The sequence below is a fragment of the Beta vulgaris genome, chromosome 7 (genome assembly GCF_026745355.1).
Source record: "Beta vulgaris subsp. vulgaris cultivar EL10 chromosome 7, EL10.2, whole genome shotgun sequence".
Lineage (NCBI taxonomy): Eukaryota > Viridiplantae > Streptophyta > Magnoliopsida > Caryophyllales > Amaranthaceae > Beta > Beta vulgaris.
Genome location: NC_079208.1, coordinates 5,692,754 through 5,712,862, shown reverse-complemented (window position 1 = coordinate 5,712,862; position 20,109 = coordinate 5,692,754). Strand labels below are relative to the sequence as shown.

At 35.3% G+C, this 20,109-nt stretch overlaps 3 protein-coding genes across 3 annotated transcripts; all 3 read right to left on the bottom strand.

The window, feature by feature from the left end:
* Positions 1-7,238: 7,238 nt before the first annotated feature.
* On the bottom strand, positions 7,239-8,018 carry LOC130592112 (uncharacterized). The gene is made up of 2 exons (XM_057396280.1): positions 7,885-8,018; positions 7,239-7,810 (listed from the first exon to the last, which is right to left on the bottom strand). The coding sequence occupies exons 1-2, from the start codon at positions 8,011-8,013 to the stop codon at positions 7,325-7,327; spliced, it is 615 nt and encodes a 204-aa protein (XP_057252263.1). The 5' UTR covers positions 8,014-8,018; the 3' UTR covers positions 7,239-7,324.
* A 1,726-nt stretch (positions 8,019-9,744) lies between these two features.
* LOC104898479 (RNA polymerase II C-terminal domain phosphatase-like 4) lies at positions 9,745-11,476 on the bottom strand. The gene has a single exon (XM_048648357.2). It carries the CDS (start codon positions 10,950-10,952, stop codon positions 9,879-9,881), a length of 1,074 nt encoding a protein of 357 aa, XP_048504314.1. The 5' UTR covers positions 10,953-11,476; the 3' UTR covers positions 9,745-9,878.
* Positions 11,477-12,606: 1,130 nt separating this feature from the next.
* LOC104898478 (laccase-17-like) lies at positions 12,607-16,946 on the bottom strand. Its single transcript, XM_019250672.2, has 6 exons — positions 16,776-16,946; positions 16,229-16,380; positions 15,641-15,885; positions 14,941-15,069; positions 13,904-14,869; positions 12,607-13,231 (listed from the first exon to the last, which is right to left on the bottom strand). The coding sequence occupies exons 1-6, from the start codon at positions 16,908-16,910 to the stop codon at positions 13,101-13,103; spliced, it is 1,758 nt and encodes a 585-aa protein (XP_019106217.2). The 5' UTR covers positions 16,911-16,946; the 3' UTR covers positions 12,607-13,100.
* Between the last annotated feature and the right edge of the window lie 3,163 nt (positions 16,947-20,109).

Below are 20,109 nucleotides of genomic sequence, written 5' to 3'. Positions count from 1 at the left end.
TCCCTCATATACATTTTCTTAACAAAATCGAACTTGAAATAGTTGCAAGTCTCTACAAATAGTTATAATTCGTTCCAAACTTGCTCCAAAATTGTTGAGATTTTGCCCTTAAATTGATGAAATTGACTTCGATTTCAACGTAAATTAATAATCTCTAGCATATGTGAGGTCTATTTAACGGTTTTGTTAACGAAATTTAACAAAAATCGTTAAGTGGTGGGAGTTTTTAATAAAATTGGAAATGGTAGGTGGAAATTTATAAAAAAAATTCATTAAGGTGGGAGTTTCTAAAAATGTGAAAAGTTTAGGTGGTTTTGAACAAAAAATCCTAAATTTTTTATGTAGAGAGTGTAAAAGTCAATGTTGCAACTAGAAAAATTCAAATAGTATCAAATTAATTGAGAAATATATATTTTAATGCAAATATTTCAGTTTTACTCAAGTCAATATCATTCACTAAAAAATCAATAAAAATAACCCTTATACGCAACCTGTCCCATAATATAGTGCTCACATTCCTTTTTGATGTCCCAAAATATTGTGCCTATTTTTATTTTTTGTCAATTTATATGGATTAAATTATCCTTAATTTCTATACAAACTTTTCAAAATACCCCTACTTTCTCCCAAAACATGTAACCTCGTTATTGCTTTACACAATTCCAAGAAACATGTATTGCCTTTTGATTTTGTTTAAAGAAAAAAGAAAATAAATAACTAGTTTCAATACAAAAGTATCAAAAAAGCAACTCATTAAATATAGATTTTTGAAATTTCTTCCATTCATCTATTTTCTTTCATTCCCAAAAAAATGATAAGTACATACTCCCTCCGTCCCATAATATAGTGCTTATTTCTTTTTTACACGGTCTCCAAGACGTAACTTTGATCTTTAATATTTTCAATTCCGTATTAATAAAAAATATAAAATTTGATATTATGAAACTACACATTGAGACAAATCTAACAAGATCTCACTTGAATATACTTCCTCCGTTTCTTTTTACTCGCTACACTTCTCATTTTACGGACTCCTAGGCAATTTTTAGAGAAGAGAGAGGTAGAGAGTAAAAAGAAAAGGGACCCATGTGGAAGGAGAGAGATAGAGAGAGTTTATTGCCTAATAAAGAAGTGTAGCAAGTAATGTGAAACTTTCCATAATGGAAAGTGTAGCGAGTAAAAAGAAACGGAGGAAGTATATTTTTTTATATATAAATGAGAATATTCGGTCAAAGATTCTAAAATTTAACCCACCAAAAATGAAGTAGGCATTATTATATTATGGAACGAAGGGAGTATTATATTATAAAACGGAGAAAATAATATTTATTAACTTCCCCTAAAAACAAATTCATTTATTTCCTCGCAACCACGAGAGTTGACTATCAGGACTCAGGAGGGTTCTTTCGCAGAACTCTTATCCTAGACTCTAGTGGATCTTGTCGTGTAGACAATCATACAAATCCATAATATAATAATCATTGACACTATCAAAAGTTCTCTCCCATGCGTTTGGTGACGCATGGAATGACGACAAAATTTTCGTAGTGTAGTCCAGTGGGTTGGGACTATTACTAAAAGTTGAGTTGATAGTTTAGAAAATGGATAGTCGCACTTGCTGCCCAACTGCTCTTCACGTTGGTTTCGACTACATATTCAATACCTAAGCAACTTGTACCAATACTAAGCTTATGTTATGATACCAAGTATACACTACTTCATATTAAGGGCCTAGAAGTGTGATGCTAACTTTCAAAAGTTAATGTCTTGGTATGAAATGTATTGATGATGATGGGAAGTTATGCCAATTTGGTGGTGGCTAGACAAAAAGAACACACCATAAATGTTAGTTGACTCTTAGAGAGAAATGATTTAAAATGGAATGGTGATGGTTAGGGGTGATATTGAGCATGGCATGTTCGAGAACAGTTCGATATCGGGTTGGTCAAAGCTTGATCCAAGCTCCGCTCATGGTGACTCGACTCGGATTTAGCTCGGCTCGAGACTTCAATGAGACAAGTTGAGTTAGGCAAAACTTGAATTGAAAGCTCGTGAACAGGCTCTATTATACTTTTATATAGAAAAATAATATATATATATATCTATAAATATATTAACCTAGATTTCACACAATAAGCTAATAGTTTCATTGTCTAAATGAAAACCTATAAATCTTAAATATTAAAAAAGAAAAAACAAATAAAACATGTAAAAGCTAGCGGTGATAAAGCTCGACCGTTTATATTTGGTCAAAGCTCGACCCGTTTACATTTGGCCAAAGCTCGGCTAGAACAAAGTTTGACTTGTTAATTTTCGAGCTCAAGCCGAGCTCGAATAAACTTAAATGAACATAAACCAAGCAGAACAGTTCGAGCTCGGCTCGATCGATAAACAACCCTAATGATGGTTATAATGTTATTTATGTGTATCAATATGATATTGACAAGTTAGAGTATTGTGAGTGAATGTCAACTTAGTTAAAGTCTTGCATTGGTAGGTGGTATATGAGATATGGGATCAGACTCGTCTACATCAATTACTGTTGTGGCTCTCTTTACAACAAAAAAATTACAGTGTTGTAAATAATGTAACAGTTAAAATAATCATATTGGATTACCCTTACATGTACCAAAATAAACCACCAAGTAGTACTTGATCTAGTGGTTTGTATCTCACAACCTTGAGGTTGTGAGATCAAACCCCACTAACCGCACTTTGGGGGTGAGAATTTCCCCTTACCATTTCCCCTACTCCCTCCCAATGGGCCTTGCTTGCAAACTCGGGCCGAGTTGACTTGTGTGATGTTCCAATCCGGTTAGGGCGCCTTTTTCTTACCTTATAAAAGAGGGAAAATTCCTAAGGTACCCCTGAGGTTTGACGCGATTTCCAAATTACCCCTCACATTTAGGAAATTACTCGGGGACCGCTGAGGTTTGTGTTAGGGTCTAAAATACCCTTACTAATGACGGTAGGTTAGCACCGTTAATTTTTTTCCTCTCCCCTCTCCATCTTCATCTTTCCTCCCATCTTCTTCACCACTCATCTCCTCTTCTTCTCTGACTTTGCGCCACAATTGCCGCCGTAAAACCACCGCACCACCTACGCATCCTCGTTGGTGCACCTCCGATGCACCGTTAGGACAACAACACCCCCTGGAGCACTGTCAGAACCCTTCTTGCCTTCTTCTTCTTTCTCTCCCGCCCTGCTTGCTTGAGGTTCCATGGCTGGCAAGAGGGGCGGCGGTTCGTAGCTGCGTCGGGACGACAAGGAGGAGGCAACAACAGCGAGAAGAGCTTGGTGGTGTTGGTGGTCTGCGAAGAGGAGAGAGAGTGGGGTGAGAGTGGTGGGAGATGACGGGATCAGCAGCGAAAGAGAAAGGGGGAGGTAGGTTGGCTGGTGTTGCGGCTTGGCGGCACTGTGGCAATGCAGGTGGTGTTCGCTGGTAGGGTGGCAGTCAGGTGGCGGTGCAGGTGGTGAATGGGGTTGTTTAGGGTACTAAAAAAAGAGGTAGGTGTTATATATGTGATCAATGAGAGAACCGGATATCCACTCCAAGGCACGAAAACTACGCTTTCCTATTAGTTTAATTTCGCCCCTCTAGGATCACCGGGTTAACACGAAATAACTAATGAGATACAATGGAGAGAAACAATCCACTTAGATGATCTTCTAAGTGAATCAACAAGAACTTGTGTTTTGTGTTTGTGAAGAACACTCAAGAGAGGATTGCAAGTTTTCTCTTAAGCTAAGCAAGAAGTATTGAGAGAGTATAGAATAGAAAATTCTGATTTTCTTCTAACCCTTCACTCATAGGAATCCCAAGGTTTATATAGGAATCATAAACCTTTCATTGACTAGAGTAGACAAACCATAACCCCCATTTTAATCACCCATCAAAGGCCTTTAATCAGCTGATTTAAGGACCTTAAAGGTCATTAAAATGAGGCCATAACATCACAACGGACATAAAACCGTCAAGGCATCTTTTCGCATTCCAAGGCAGAAGACAGTCGCGACTCGCGAAGAAGCTCGCGAGTCGCGAGGCGCTGGTCGCGACCCGCGACGCCTGTCGCGACTCGCGACGGGCCACTGGTCGACTCGCGACTCTTGTCGCGACTCGCGGCCAGTCTTCTGTCTCCCTTGGTTTATCAATGCGTTTTGCCACTTGATGCACTCTAGCTTTTGCATACTAGACCTCCTCCTCTTCTAGTACATACCCTTATGAGTTTCAAACCCATTACCCTATAAATGTTCCAACAATCCTCCTCCCATTTATAGGGTAATGTTGAAAAGTTTTTCAACTTGCTATAAATCGCAAACACACATGTTCATGCATCATGGAAATATCTAACGATTGAATTTCCATTTAGTAAAAGTAATCTTTACAATAATTTAGATCATAATGATAGACAAAGCTTTGAATCATATAACCATTACAAATTATTGAAGTTACTAATACACACAAACATAAACTAGGTTCTTAAAACCTCCGACACCTATGAAGCCTTGGTGTCCATATCCATTCATAAGCATTCCAAGTCAAGCCTAAGACTTGATGAAGCGGCCAAACTTCTAGCTTACATAGGTAAATCTTTCCGGACATGCTCCTACAATTGAGCACCTTATCAAAGATTTATTAAGAATAAAATTCAACCTCTTTATCATTGTAGCAACAAGCACTAACCTCGGGATGTATTAAACAAGTGCTCCCAACCTCTTAGAGAAGTACTATCCTCCTTGAATTTGAGATCTAACGTTGTATTAGACATCAAATAGAGTTTTCCTTCACCATAGGTTGATCAATAGGCTTAAGACCCATCCCTTTGTTCATTTTGTTCACTAGTTCCCTTGACAACGGTTTTGTAAACGTATCCGCCAAGTTCAAACTAGACCGAACAAAATTAATAGTTATACAACTATTCCTTATCATTTCCCGCACATAGCTATGTCTAACTCCAATGTGCCTTGACTTGCCATTGTAGACTTCACTATATGCTTTAGCTATGGTTGATGCACTATCACAATGGATAGCAAGAGGTGACATTGGTTTCACCCATAAGTCCACCTCACTCAACACATTCCTTAGCCATTCCGCTTCTTGGCAACAAGAAGCCAAAGCAATGAATTCCGATGCCATAGTGGAATCCGTTATACATGTTTGCTTCTTGGAAGCCCATGAAATGGCACCTCCTCCAAGAAGAAACACCCAACCACTAGTGGATGAATAATCTTCCTTATTCGAAATCCAACTAGCATCCGAGTAACCTTCTAAGATAGAAGGTTCTCTATTGTATGTTATGACATAATCCAAGGTCTTATTCAAGTACCTTAACACTCTTCTCAATGCTTGCCAATGCAACATACTAGGATTACTAGTATACCTACTGAGCTTGCCAATAGCAAAGGCTATATCCGGCCGAGTGCTAGTCATAGCATACATCAAGCTTCCAATTAAGCTTGCATACTCCAATTGTGAAATTGGAGTACCACTACTCGGAACCAAGTGAATACTAGGATCCATAGGAGTAGCAAAATGAGTCGAATTTGACTCATTATACCTCTTGACCACTTTCTCAATATAATGAGATTGTGATAAAGAAAACGACCCTTTCCCTCTTATTATTCTAATACCTAGAATAACATCCGCTTCACCCAAATCTTTCATGGAGAAGCTAGAGGAAAGGAAGACTTTGGTCTTTTCCACTTGTTCCAAATCAGTCCCAAAAATAAGCATATCATCAACATATAAGCAAATTATAACTCCTTTACCGTTATTATCAAATTTGCTATATACACACTTATCGGACTGATTTATTTTGAACCCACTAGACAACACAACTTCATCAAATTTTTGATGCCATTGCTTAGGTGCTTGTTTAAGACCATACAAAGATCTAACAATTTACAAACTTTAGTTTCTTGACCTTTAACCACAAACCCTTCAGGTTGATTCATGTACACTTCCTCCTCCAATTCACCAGTAAGAAAAGCAAGTTTTACATCCATTTGGTGAATTACTAGACCATGAATCGCAGCTAATGCTATCAATAGTCTAATAGTAGCTATTCTAGCTACTGGAGCATAAGTATCAAAGTAATCGATACCATATCTTTGCCTAAAACCTTGGACCACTAACCGGGCCTTATGTTTTAGTATGGTTCCATCGATTTTCTTTTTCCTTACAAAAATCCATTTACAACCTAGGGGTTTGCAACCGGGAGGTAAATTAGCTAAAATCCAAGTGTGATTACCCATTATAGAATCCATTTCATCATTCACTGCCTCTTTCCAGAAAGCAGAATCATGAGACTTCATAGCCTCATCAAAGGACCTAGGATCCTCCTCCATATTGTAACAATATGAAATTTGAGTCGAAATTGACTCCCTTGACCCTTCAACTAAATATAGTTGAAAATCCGGTCCAAAAGATTTCTCTTTTCTAATTCTTTACTTTTCCTAATTTCCGGTGTTGTAGTATCATGATCAATTGAAATGTCATCTACAACATTGGAACTAGTACTAGGTATCATGTCCTTTGGTCTTGGAATCGATGAGAATCTAGTCTCATCAAATATTGCATCCCTTGACTCTATCACGGAGTGAATAGAGACAAAGTCATTGGGCTCAATGACATAAAACCTATAGGCTTTGCTATGTACCGCATAGCCTATAAAAATGCAATCAATTCCTTTTTCACCTAAAGTTTTCCTTTTAGGTTCCGTCAATTTGACAATTGCCCTACAACCCCATACCTTAAGGTAATTGAGATTAGGCTTTTTATTACACCAAAGTTCATAAGGGGTAGTCTTATTCCTTTTATTAGGAACTCGATTTAAATGTAACATGCAGTTAAAATTGCATCACCCCAAAAACCGTCATTAAGACCCGAATTAGAAAGCATGGTATTAACCATTTCTTTTAGGACCCTATTTTTCCTTTCCGCTATACCATTACTTTGAGGTGAGTATGGGGCGGTTGTTTCATGAATTACACCAATGGAACTAAAATAACTTGGATTATAATATTCACCACCCCTATCCGTTCGAAGTCTTTTAATCTTTTGATTAAGTTGGAGTTCCACTTCGATTTTAAAGGTCTTAAACTTTTCTAGTGCTTCATCTTTAGTAAATAAAAATATATGTAACAAAACCTTGAAAAATCATCAATAAAAGTTACAATATATTTTTATTTCCTAAAGAAGGTGAACTATGAAAGTCACACAAGTCACTATGCACCAATTCAAGCAATACCGTTTGTCTAGTCACACTAGGATAAGGATTTTTTGTAATTTTATTTAGCACGCAAGTGTGACACTTCTCTAACTTTAAATCAAAGGAGGTATCAACCCCATTTTAGACATGTCATATAATCTACGATAATTCACATGACATAAACGATTGTGCCATAGAGAAGAAACATCAAGCATGTAAATAGAACTAGTACCAATTTTATTATCAATACTAAATTTAAACATTCCATTACAAAAGAAACCTTGTCCAACAAAAATACCACCCTTGGAAAGTACAAATTTATCCGACTCAAAAACAACTTTAAAACCATACTTATTCAAGAGACCTCCTGACACTAGATTCTTCCTAACTTCCGGTACATACACAACATCCCGGAGAGTTAAAGTCTTTCCCGAGGTTAACAACAATTCTACTTGGCCTATGCCTCTAGCCTTTACCGTAGAATCATTCCCCATATACAAGATTGGACCATCATCCAAATCTTTCAAAGACTTGAAGAAATCCTTGTTATTGCACACATGTCTAGAGGCTCCCGAATCTATCCACCAAGAATCATCAACCTGCACACACATAATTTCAGAAATCATAGCAACAAAATGCATTTCTTCAATTACATTAACATGTGCATTGTTACCTTGGTTTTGAACAACACTAGGTTGTGTGTTCTTTGTCTTCTTCTTGTTGTTAGAAGGACAATCCCTCTTAAGATGAGGACCATTGCATATCCAACAAGAGAGGGTCTTCCTCTTCTTGTTTGCAACATTGGTTTTGTTATGTTGTTGTTGTTGTTGTTGGATTTCTTGGTCTTACTAGACCCACCAACCTCTACCAAATTAACGGTAGATTTAGGAATACTAGGAGTAGTATCCTTAACCCCATCTTGAGCCCGGATCCCCTCTTCAATACGAAGATGAGTTCCTAATTGCTCCATGGACATGTCTTCCTTTTTATGTTTTAAAAGATGTTTTGTATCTTTCCAAGAATTTGGTAATTTGTCAATGATTGAGGCAACCGCAATTGCCTCATCCATCACCATACCATGTGATCTTATTTGGTTCAAAATATGATGAACCTCATGGAATTGCTCCATAATAGGCCGATCATTAGTCATTTTAAAAGAATTAAAATTACTAACAAGGAATTTCTTACTTGAAGCATCTTCCGAAATGTACTTGGCCTCAAGAGCGTCCCAAAGTTCCTTTGCACTCTCCACATTTTGGTAGAGATCAAACAACGGGTCGGTGAGAGAGTTGAGAATATGACCACGACAAATGTAGTCATCATTCTCCCACTTGATCCTCTTCCTAGTAGTCTCAAGAGGCTCTTCCTCTCCATCTTCCGGGAGTGGTGGCATAGGAGTTGATAACACATACACCACATTCAAGGCGGTCAACAAGAAGTGCATCTTCTTTTGCCACCTCCGATAGCCCACCCCCTCAAACTTATCCAACTTTTGGAAGTTCATAGTCATGTCCTTGAGTGATTGAGCCATATCCGAAAAGAAAGAAAATTAAACTAATAGATTGTTATATATGTGATCAATGAGAGAACCGGATATCCACTCCAAGGCACGGAAACTACGCTTTCCTATTAGTTTAATTTCGCCCCTCTAGGATCACCGGGTTAACACGAAATAACTAATGAGATACAATGGAGAGAAACAATCCACTTAGATGATCTTCTAAGTGAATCAACAAGAACTTGTGTTTTGTGTTTGTGAAGAACACTCAAGAGAGGATTGCAAGTTTTCTCTTAAGCTAAGCAAGAAGTATTGAGAGAGTATAGAATAGAAAATTCTGATTTTCTTCTAACCCTTCACTCATAGGAATCCAAGGTTTATATAGGAATCATAAACCTTTCATTGACTAGAGTAGACAAACCATAACCCCCATTTTAATCACCCATCAAAGGCCTTTAATCAGCTGATTTAAGGACCTTAATGGTCATTAAAATGAGGCCATAACATCACAACGGACATAAAACCGTCAAGGCATCTTTTCGCATTCCAAGGCAGAAGACATGTCGCGACTCGCGAAGAAGCTCGCGACTCGCGAGGCGCTGGTCGCGACCCGCGACGCCTGTCGCGACTCGCGACGGGCCACTGGTCGTGACTCGCGACTCTTGTCGCGACTCGCGGCCAGTCTTCTGTCCTCCTTGGTTTATCAATGCGTTTTGCCACTTGATGCACTCTAGTCTTTTGCATACTAGACCTCCTCCTCTTCTAGTACATACCCTTATGAGTTTCAAACCCATTACCCTATAAATGTTCCAACAGTAGGATGGTAGGAGGAGAGAGATAAAATTAGGTTTAGAATGTCACAAAAGGAGGATGGTAGGAGGAGAGAGAGAAAATTATGAGGTTTTTGTCAGGATGCCCAAAATTGGGACGGAGTAAATCAATTTTTCTATAATATTAAGACCGGCCTTCTAAAAATCGAAATGACTTGAATATCCTTCTGTGTTCTTTAGAAAATTGTGTACTCGAAAGCCTTCCAGCTACTTTTTAAGGAAAATTTCTACATCATCAACTCACATTTAGAAGCATATATGACAAAAATATTCACAAGCGTTGTGCAACATAAATATTTAGTTGATAATACAATTAAGTAAAACAGGGCAAATAAATTTTCATAGATGAGCAGCTTGTAGAGCTCGCGATAACCCATCAATCTTCTTACCTTTGTGCTTATTTTGTTTCTTAGTTGATGATTTTTGTTTCATTAACACCCTTTGAAGTATATCTCTCACATCCCGATTACCATAATCCTTTGATCCCTTCACACCTAAATCATCAAAAAAAGCTGCGTGAACAGCCCTTAACTTATCCAAAGCTTTTGCTAACACCCCATTTTCCTCACTCTCATCCCCATTCAACTGAGACCACGACTCTCGTGGTGGCGAAGCATCGTGATCTTTATCCTTGGGGCTAAAATAAGAAAAGAAATTATACGGGATTATTCTCAACAAATTCGTCTTATGATCTTCCCAAACAGTTTCATTATCATCCATTACCACTATAACTTGCTCGTGTTCTAATATAACATCTAAAAACTTCTTGTGCTTGTCTAAAATCGCGCAATCTTCCCTCGAAACCACCCTCCACTTATCAAAATAATCCCCGTTTGGATCAAGCAATTTCGCCGTACTCCAAGCATAAGCTCGACACCCTAATGTATAAATTGTCATGTCGAACATCGTGCTTGCCTCTCGAAGGAAAGTACGAACGTATGGCCTTAACTTTGTCCATCCATAACCTATTTTAAACAATGTACCTAATTCTCCAGGCAAATTATGATCAACCCCATATTTTTTGGGCCTAAGAAATTTCCTATCTTCAGGACTTAATTTGTACAACTTCCTTGTATGAACAAGTGTGTGATCCAAATCAAGAACTAAGTGAAGCTTCTTTCGGGTTAATAGGGCTCGCAAATTGGTATCTCGAATGCGATTAATTTCATTATGACTTAGATTTAAATTAGGGTAAATGTACCAAAAGGGTATAGTAGAAGTTGTAGCGTTACTTACTTTGCCACATTTTGTGCATGTGTTTTTTGTAAAAACGGGATGTGGGCAGAATTTGGTATGATCTTCAACAATTGTGGTCTGATTAAGAATGTCTGTTGCAATTTCTTGGCCTAACAATGATGATAACAAGTCCAATCTGAAATTTATGCCGGTTTCTTCGTCGATGTGGTGCTCCATATTTTTTTTGGGGTGTTTTTTGGCGAAGGTTTTGAGAATTGGAGTAAATGATTGAATTAAAAATTGATGGGTTTGTTGTCAGATTGGTGAAACCCAAGATTAGAACATTAGGCGTTTCTATATGGATTTGGAACTTGATCCCCAAGGAAAACCCTTGTTGACTTTTTCTTTTTTATTTTTTTTTTAAGAAAAACTTTTATGATTAAATTAGGAGCTTTTTTATTTTTTAAAAAATGAGTATCCCTATTAAATTAGGAGCTTTTTTATTTTTTAAAAAATTATTATTATTCATTATTATTACTTATCATTATAATTATTATTTAATATTCATATTATTATTGTTTAAATATTATTTATATATTTATTACATTGAATTATATTTATTACATTCAATTTAATTCAATTCAATTCAATTTAGTTAAGTTAAGTTCAATTCAGTTCAGTTCATTTTTTTTCCGAAGAAAATAGACCCTTATCATCACGGAAAGAGTACTTCGGTACACAGGTCTCTCCTTTATGTGTTTTTTTAGTCGAAATATCTTTTTCTGATTTCAATCCGGTTAACGGACGTTCTACAACGCTTGATAAGAAATATATTGTTCAACTTAATTACTCTCCTATAAGTTAGTGGGATAAAATTTAAAACTTTTTTTTGTCAATTGTCATTATCAATTTGACAAAAAAAATATGATAAAGTGATTTTTATTAGTGATTTTTTTGTCACTCTCCTATAATATTACTTTCAAATGTCAATTATATCAATTAGTATTGTGGACAATGAGTGCATAGTATATCTATTGCGGAATAATTACTTTACTTTTAGTTAAATGAGTCACTTTTTAAGTTAAAATAAGCCATTCATATTAAAATATTAAAAGGTGTTCCTAAACAAGTAACTGTGTTACATGATGCTATTCTTTAATTGTTCACTTCTAGATTTGATTCCATGGCTTCAAGTTTAGTATACTAAAGCCTTAACCACTTAGGACCTATTCTCCCCAGCTTATTTTCAGTTCAGTTCAATTCAGTTCAATTCAGTTCAGTTCAATTCAGTTCAGTTCAGTTCAGTTCAGTTCAGTTCAGTTCAGTTCAGTTCAATTAAGCTCTGGACAATACTTTTAGTACTCTCACATATCACTATTCATTTCAGTTCAGTTCAGTTTAATTTAGTTCAGTTCAATTCTGTTCAGTTCAGTTCAATTCAGTTCAGTTCAGTTAAGCTATTTCATGCCGAAGAGAACAGATCCTAAACCAAGTAATGTTTGGTATTACAATTTCAAAGTAAAAATACTCATAAATGAAAATTATAAAACCTTGGGGAATAGTCCGGGAATTAAAAACTAGTTTGAAAACTATGAGGTGGGGTAACTTTTTACCTTAAAGGTTTCAACATAAGTGACTTATCTAGGGTAAAGATTTAAAACAACCCCGTCTCACAATAATTAATTGGGAAATTTCCAATGATGACCTTAACTTTTCAAGTTCTCATTAGTGGCCCTAAGTTTTTTTAATTTCCACTAGTAACCCTCAATTATTGTCTTATTTTCAAATGTGACCTTTTAGAGTAAACGATTGTCTGTTTAGTTAATTTTTCATTAAAAATGATGTCTCGATTTACGTGTTTGAAAATTGCCTAGGTGTGCATGCCGTTAATATCAACCGGTTATACTTTTGGAGCTCATTTTAGTCCTTAATGTCAAACTTATTAAAGTCGAAATTGGTTTTCATGTCTAAAAATTGGTCGGCTAATAAGAAATTGAGTGTCATTTTGGCAGTAAGGGATTGATTTACCAAAAAAAAAAAGTGTAGTCTTGTACAGGCGTTGCATTCAAATTACATGATGACATTATCTTAACCCACAACCTTGAATGTATTAAATGCTGATAGAAATACAGAATTATACACAAAATACATCTTATCTTGCTAGAAAGTAGAAATCTAGACAAAAATCATACGAAATTTACAATTCTTCTTAGAAGTATTGTAATAATTGTGCTGCTCTTTTAGGCAAAAAAAGAATGCAACCAAATGAGGAAAGAATGAAATGAAAGAAGAAAACGCCTTTGCCAAAAAAAAAAAGAAGAAAACGCCATATTAAAACTAAGAAAAAAGAAATATTTATACAAATGAACAAGAGAGTATTAATGCTCAACATTTTGGGATATCAGCTGGTGGAGGTGGCAATTTTTGGTTCTTCCGTTTTCCGTCCATTACAATCCATGCCATCTTTAATCCCCAACTTGTATGTACTTCCAAGTGACAATGCATAAACCAAGCCCCTAATAATCACAAACATATATTAGTAGATTTCATCTACAAGAAGTATTGTTTTGGAATTTTTTTTTTGTTATAGTTGTATCTTAAACAGTTAAACTATATGTTGTTCGGACTCGAGTTTCCATGTTCGACATGGTACATATCTAAGTGTCCGACTCGGTTATTTTTTGAAATTTTTTTTTATTTTTGGCCCAAAACAAAGTGCCCAACCCATGTCCGAGTGTTGAAGATCCGATATGAGTACTTGAGCTAAGATGAAGAGTCTGAATAACATAGATCTTAAATATAGAAAGTAAAAGTTTTTTTTAACAAGTAATAGTACTACCTTCATTTTAAAATAGTTGTACCATATTTCGTTAGAAGGTTTTTCAATTAATTGTATAATTTCTTTTTAAGAAATGCTTCTCCTCACATGTGATTTGTTTAATATTTTTATCAAACATTTCTCCATCAACTATCCTTAATAAACTCCTAATTTTTTTTGGGTACAAGTATGAAATAAGTATTAAAACGCTAAGAACTACAAACTTATAATGGAACTTATTTCATTTAGTTAGATTTTTGTGATTATCACATACAATATCAATTTTTAATTGTTTAAACATGATTTTTTGCTAACTTTACAATGATAAAAGATAAATTACGATGAACAAAATTTATATATTTTCGTTTACCTGGATTATCTGCTCGAAATCTGATAGCAATCCAACCACCAGACGGTACACCAACCGTATTTCTCTCAATAGGATCTATAAGATTAAAATTCCTAGGATCTTTCTTGGAGTCGAAGTTACCAAATCCTTGACCCACGACGAAAAAGTTGAAGCCATGAAGGTGGAGAGGGTGACTTTCAGCCCCAATAATACTAGTGTCCTGCAATACTACCTCAACACTTGCATTGAATGGTAAAACCACAACTTTAGTTCCTTTACTAAGTATGATATTGCTTGGAGGATTACCAGTGTAATTAAATTTAAAAGGTGGTTTTGTTGGGAAGTTTGTGGCGAAAACACCATTTGATTGTCTAAAGAAATGTGCCTGAAGCAAAGCAATATTTGGTAGTATGAACGAGACATTATTAATAGCTGCTCCTACCATGGTGTTGTTTGGTCCAGAACAGTTTTGATTCTTTGAGCATTGTAGTAGTCCTAGTCCAACAGTAAAGAAGAAATGTCTGTCAATTTTTTTGGGTACATTTGCTGGGAATCTAGTGTTTGCAAGACTTTTTAGTTTGCTTGTAAACTTTGCTGCAAATGAAGTGTCATTGAAGAATGGTAGTTTAGGTTTAATTAGAGGGATTTTAGTGATGTTGGAGTTTTGAGAAGGATTATCATAAGCATACTCGAGAACAGCTGCAGTAGTTGTATTGTCGAAAGTTGCTGGTCCAGTAGCATAAGGCCGGGCTGCCATGAGGAACGATGCATGAGGATGGTGTTTCTTGGCTTTAAGAAGAACATTAGTAGTTTGTCCAGGGGTTATGAGGATGGTGTTAGTTTTGATTGGCTTTGTGTAGATTGCATCCGCTTCGACGATTGTGAGTGTGTGGTTTGCAATGCTGAAAAAAAGCTCGTCATTGAGTGCAGCATTGATGAGACGAAGAAGGTATGTCTTGCCTGGCTTCACCTTAAGCTTGAATGAATCTACAAAGTTTACTAAATTAGATAGAAATTAGCTAGGATTATGTATTCTTTACATGTGGTAGGATATGTACCTTTTGCTGAGCAATTGTATAAGGGTCCAGGAAAGCCGTTGATAGTGAAGGCATCAGAAAGATTAGGGGCTGATCCTGTTTTCATTGCTTGGTTGATCACTGTCTCTGTGTCTGCTTTCCACCATTCCCCTATACAGTATGAATGGATTATTATTATCGTCTTTATTAATTTACTCGTATTCCTTTTTGAAATGTCCTTTATTAGTTTGCCAATTTCTTTTGTTTCTATTTTTGAAATGAGACCACTAACTTTTCATCACACATACATTCAACTTTAACATAAACTAATAGTTTAAATTTCCTTCTATGCCCCACAACATTATTATTGTTTCTCCTAAAACTTTCTGCAAAGGAAAACAGGTAAACTAATAAAGACCGGAGGGAGTAGTACATACTACTACAAATAGTAGATCAAGCTACTATTGAACCAACACATTGAACATCAACATTGATCAGTAAAAGATTAGTTTTGATCAGTAAATATATGTTAATATGTATCTGTAGATGACTAAAACCATACTAAATCTAAAAACATCAACCCTAATAGTGAAAAAAATTGTTCTTAATGAACAAGATAAGTCTTAAACCTGTAATTATCAATATAGTTCACTAAATCGGAACGAATATAACATGATTATATTGATGAATTAACTTGCTTGTAATTAAATGAAATTTCATGCCAAAAAAAGTTGATATTTACCAAATATAATTGGAACTTCCTTGAAGGGGTGAGGAAATGGGTATGGAACGCCACGCTTTGGTAAAATGACAATAGGGCCATAAAGAGTGGCCCTAAGCCATGAGATATGAGCATGCCAAAATAAGGTCCCTCTTTGTCCTTTGACTGTGAAATTGTAAACATAGCTTTGTCCAGTTTGAATTGGGCATTGTGTCACGTACGCAGGTCCATCAGCCCATCCACTTCTAAGCTGTCTAATGCCATGCCTATTCATCCAAAAAAAATTGTAATTCATTAGATAATATGATGCAGGTCCGTTTTGAATTATATAGAGGCTCTGTACGAACTCATATTTGAAGAATTCATTAATGTTGTAGGTCATCCATTCATGATTCTTCACTTAAAATAATTATATTATGAAAAAGAGTAGCCCAAATATGTAGATAAGCCTTTTCTTTTACTACTTGGACTTTCTCTATTTTAATGCCCTCACAATTAAGGGGCCCTATTCCATGTTACATGTTGAACATGGTAATAGCCGGGCGCCGGCCCTGATATGATGTTATTTATATGAAATCAAGTAGAAATTTCAAAACATGTAGCACTCACCAATGAATAGTAACGTTGTTTTTGACATGATTAACCACCTTAATTTCAAGTCTGTCACCTTCCCTTGCAATAATTCTAGGCCCTGGAAATTGTCCATTTACTGTTACGATGCTCTTCGTTTGGCATAACCTTGTTACATTTTTCATCTTGATCTGCAAAACAAAAAAAATTAAGTTGGGTCCAAAATACAATGTTTGCATGTGACAAATAAAAATCAAGAAGCAAAACTTTATGCTTAGTTACCATATTACTTACGTTCTTCTCTTTAACAAATCATATTTCAGCTATAGTATGTCTTATATGATAGAGTCAGTATTTTTTTTAAAAAAATATCGACTTTAACATTTAAAAAGAGAATTTGAGTAAAATGTAACTAGTCCTCAATAAATTTATCATGGACTATGTTCATATGATATTATGTAAAGAAATTTAAAAAATAAAAGAGCACCAGCCATCATATGGTGCAAAAAATAAATAGAAATTCAAAAAATAGAAGAGCACCAGCCACCATGGTGCCAAAAACAAATAGAAATGTTTTGGCACGTACCTCAAACTTGTAACGCCTAGTTATGCTTAAATGCTTAGCTGAAACAAGTTGAGGGCCAATTGTTGAAGAACAAATTAGTAGGAATAGCATAGAGTATATGAAAATTTGTGATTGATAATAGTAATTGAACCCCATCTAGCTTCTTATATTATATTTTCTAGGGAAAGAATTCCTAAGTTTTATAAGAAGTTATGATTAGTGAGTGATGAAAGAGAGAGTATATGAAAAGGGTTTATATATAATGATAATTAAGGAGGAGAAACTTAAAGTTGGTGATTTTGGGAGAGAAATTAAGTAGACTTTTGTTAGGTGATTAAATGTAAACATATGCAAGCTATAGATTAGAGTCTAAAGATGGAAACTTCCGACCAAATTAACCGTTAATCTGACCACCAGCTTCTAGTTGAGTTTTCTAGTTTAGTGAAATGTCCAACTCAAAATTTTGATCTCTGAATTTTGAAGGAAAGAAGTATCTGCCGGATAAAAGTGATAAGATTTACAATTTGGTAATCGCTTTTTGCAAAATCAACGTCTCTCATGAAAATAATTAGTGATAATTTATTTATAGACTAAACAAGTATTGGTCACTGTCATCATGTTAGATATATGAGCAAGAATTTATTGATATGATAAATATGTCCGTTTAAATAATTGCAGTTGCTACGTTATATTCATTATTCAGTACATTTATCATAACTGCATCCAAGGATTAAGGTGTTATATACTTATATAAGCTGGCATTAATGGTAATTGTAAATAGAACAAGCAAGAAATGCATATCTTTTACAATACAATTTACTTGTACCAACAAGTAATATACAAGGTATAATTTCAACAAAAAAAATATACTTCCACTTTTCCTATAAAAAATCCTTTGTTTTTTTGTAGCACCATTTGACATTTGGACTTTATTTATCAACTAACTTTGACAAGCTTTATCTCACTATTATAAAATGAAAATATATTTAATCAAGTGGTACAACTAAAAAAATAGAGAAAGTATATAAATAAATATACAGATATATACAACTCTACAAGGTTATTACTCTTTTTTCTCTACTTACCATCGTTCATTGTGTATCGAGAGTGAGACATAGCTCAGATAGTTAGAGCTCCCCTCCCGGTCCCAGGAGATCCTAGGATCGATTCTCATCCTCGCCCTTATGACTTTCTAAACACCAAAAAAAATCGTTCATTGTTGATCCAGGGCTTCGATTTTTAGTCAAAACAAGAATATACTAACCTCCATTTCTATAAAATTGCAACGGTTTGACTTTCACGCTTGTCAACGCGCAACTTTGACCCTTAATATCTCTAATTATGTATTTGTAAAAGTTAATAGTTGCTATTATGAAAATATTCATTGAAACAAATTCAAAAACATTTTATATGATCATTTTTGTTTTTATATATTAGTATCAAATACACTTAAATTAGTGTGGTGCGTAAATAGTATAAAAGTCAAAGTGTTGCACTTAAAAAGAAACAGAGAAAGTATGAGATCTGCATGTTTGACAAATTCTTCTTCAGTCATCTTCCTCTACTATGAATTTTTTAACATTCTCTCTTTTGATAAGAACCAAATAAGGGTATTATTCATTGTTCTCCAACAATATGTGGGATAAATTCCTAAGAATTACAAATTAAGTGAGATCTTGATATAATGTACAATATTAGAATTACCATCGCATCTCAAACATTTTAAAAATGAGTAAATTAAAACTTGGTGAAATTAAAACCTACTCAATTATCTAATTCGATTGACCCAACCTAAATTAAAACTACACACACAGTTTCACGTCTTGATATTATTCACTTCCTTAATTTAAATAGTCTACCTAAGCTTTATTGTTTTAATCGGACTTATATATAATATTTGAATTATGTTTACATTGTGAGAAATTTCTGCATTCATCTTCAATCATCTTCATTTTCATTTAGTTTTCATTAACTCACATAAACGACTATTACATGTATTTTTCTCTCTTGCTTACAAAAGCAGCACAACCACCATTTATAGTAGTGTGCACATACACCTAAGAAGATATTCACCCACTCCTATAATGACAGTTATCATAGCTAAAAAACAAGAAGTATTTAGTGAAACATAGTGTCTTGATTCATAAAAAAAACTACTAGACTACAGACTAACAAACATGGGCATAGTATAGGTAATGGGCTTAGACTGGATATCTTCAATTAATACTCCCCTCAAGATGAAAGTGAGGAACTAGTCGAACTCCCATCTTGTGAAGTAGGGTCTGATGTTGAGAAAATGGAAGGAATTTTGTGAAGATATATGCAAGTTGATTGCTGGAAGAAACATAAGTAGGAGATATCACACCTTCAACTGCTTTGTTTCTTATAAAATGACAATCAATGTCAACATGTTTGGTTTTCTCACGGTGAACCGGATTTGTTACAATGGCTATGGTAGTCTGATTATCACAACAAGTAGGTGTGCTACTGAGTTGGTGTAGACCAAGATCCTTGAGTAGGTTTCTTAACCACATAACCTCACATATAGTGAGAGCCATTGACCTATACTCAGCCTCTACCCTACTTCTAGCAACAACTGTATTGCCTCTTGGTCTTCCATGATATAGGTGAGCTTCCTAACAGCACACAGAAGCCTAAAATTCTGGTGATAGGACGACATCCGACACACTCACTATCACCGAATGCAGTAAGCTTTGCATTTGTTTTACTTGCAAGTAAAATGACTTGTTGCTTGGACCTAGCAAGATACCTTAGGACCCTGATCCCAACTTGAAAGTGAACAGATGTTGGCTTGTGCATGAACTAGCTTAGTACATGGACAATATAAGCTATGTTTGGTCTAGTGATGGTCAAGTAGATGAGCTTACCTATGAGATTTCGATAGGGCTCACAACTGTTCATAGGTTCACCTATATTAGTGGTGAGTTTAAGGTGTGAAACCATAGGTAGCTTCAAGGCCCTACATTTCACAAGTTTATATTCCTTCAACATGTCTTGAATGTATTTTCTTTGTGACTTGGCTGCTCCTGTCATCTTCTATGCCAAGAAAATAGCTTAACTCCCCCATGTCCTTCATATGAAAAAGCTTGGACAAGAACTCTTTTACTTCCTGTATTGAAGGTCAGTGCTTGCTAGAAGCAAGTCATCCACATAGATCAATGTGGTAGCCAGCCTTCTCTGTGTGACTTTTGTTAATAAGGAGTAGTCACACTTAGATTGTTGAAATCCATGCTCCTTAAGGGTTGTACAAAGCTTGGAGAACTATTGTTATGGTGCTTGTTTAAGACCATACAATGATTTGGTTAATTTGGAAACATTAGCATCTTTAGAATGT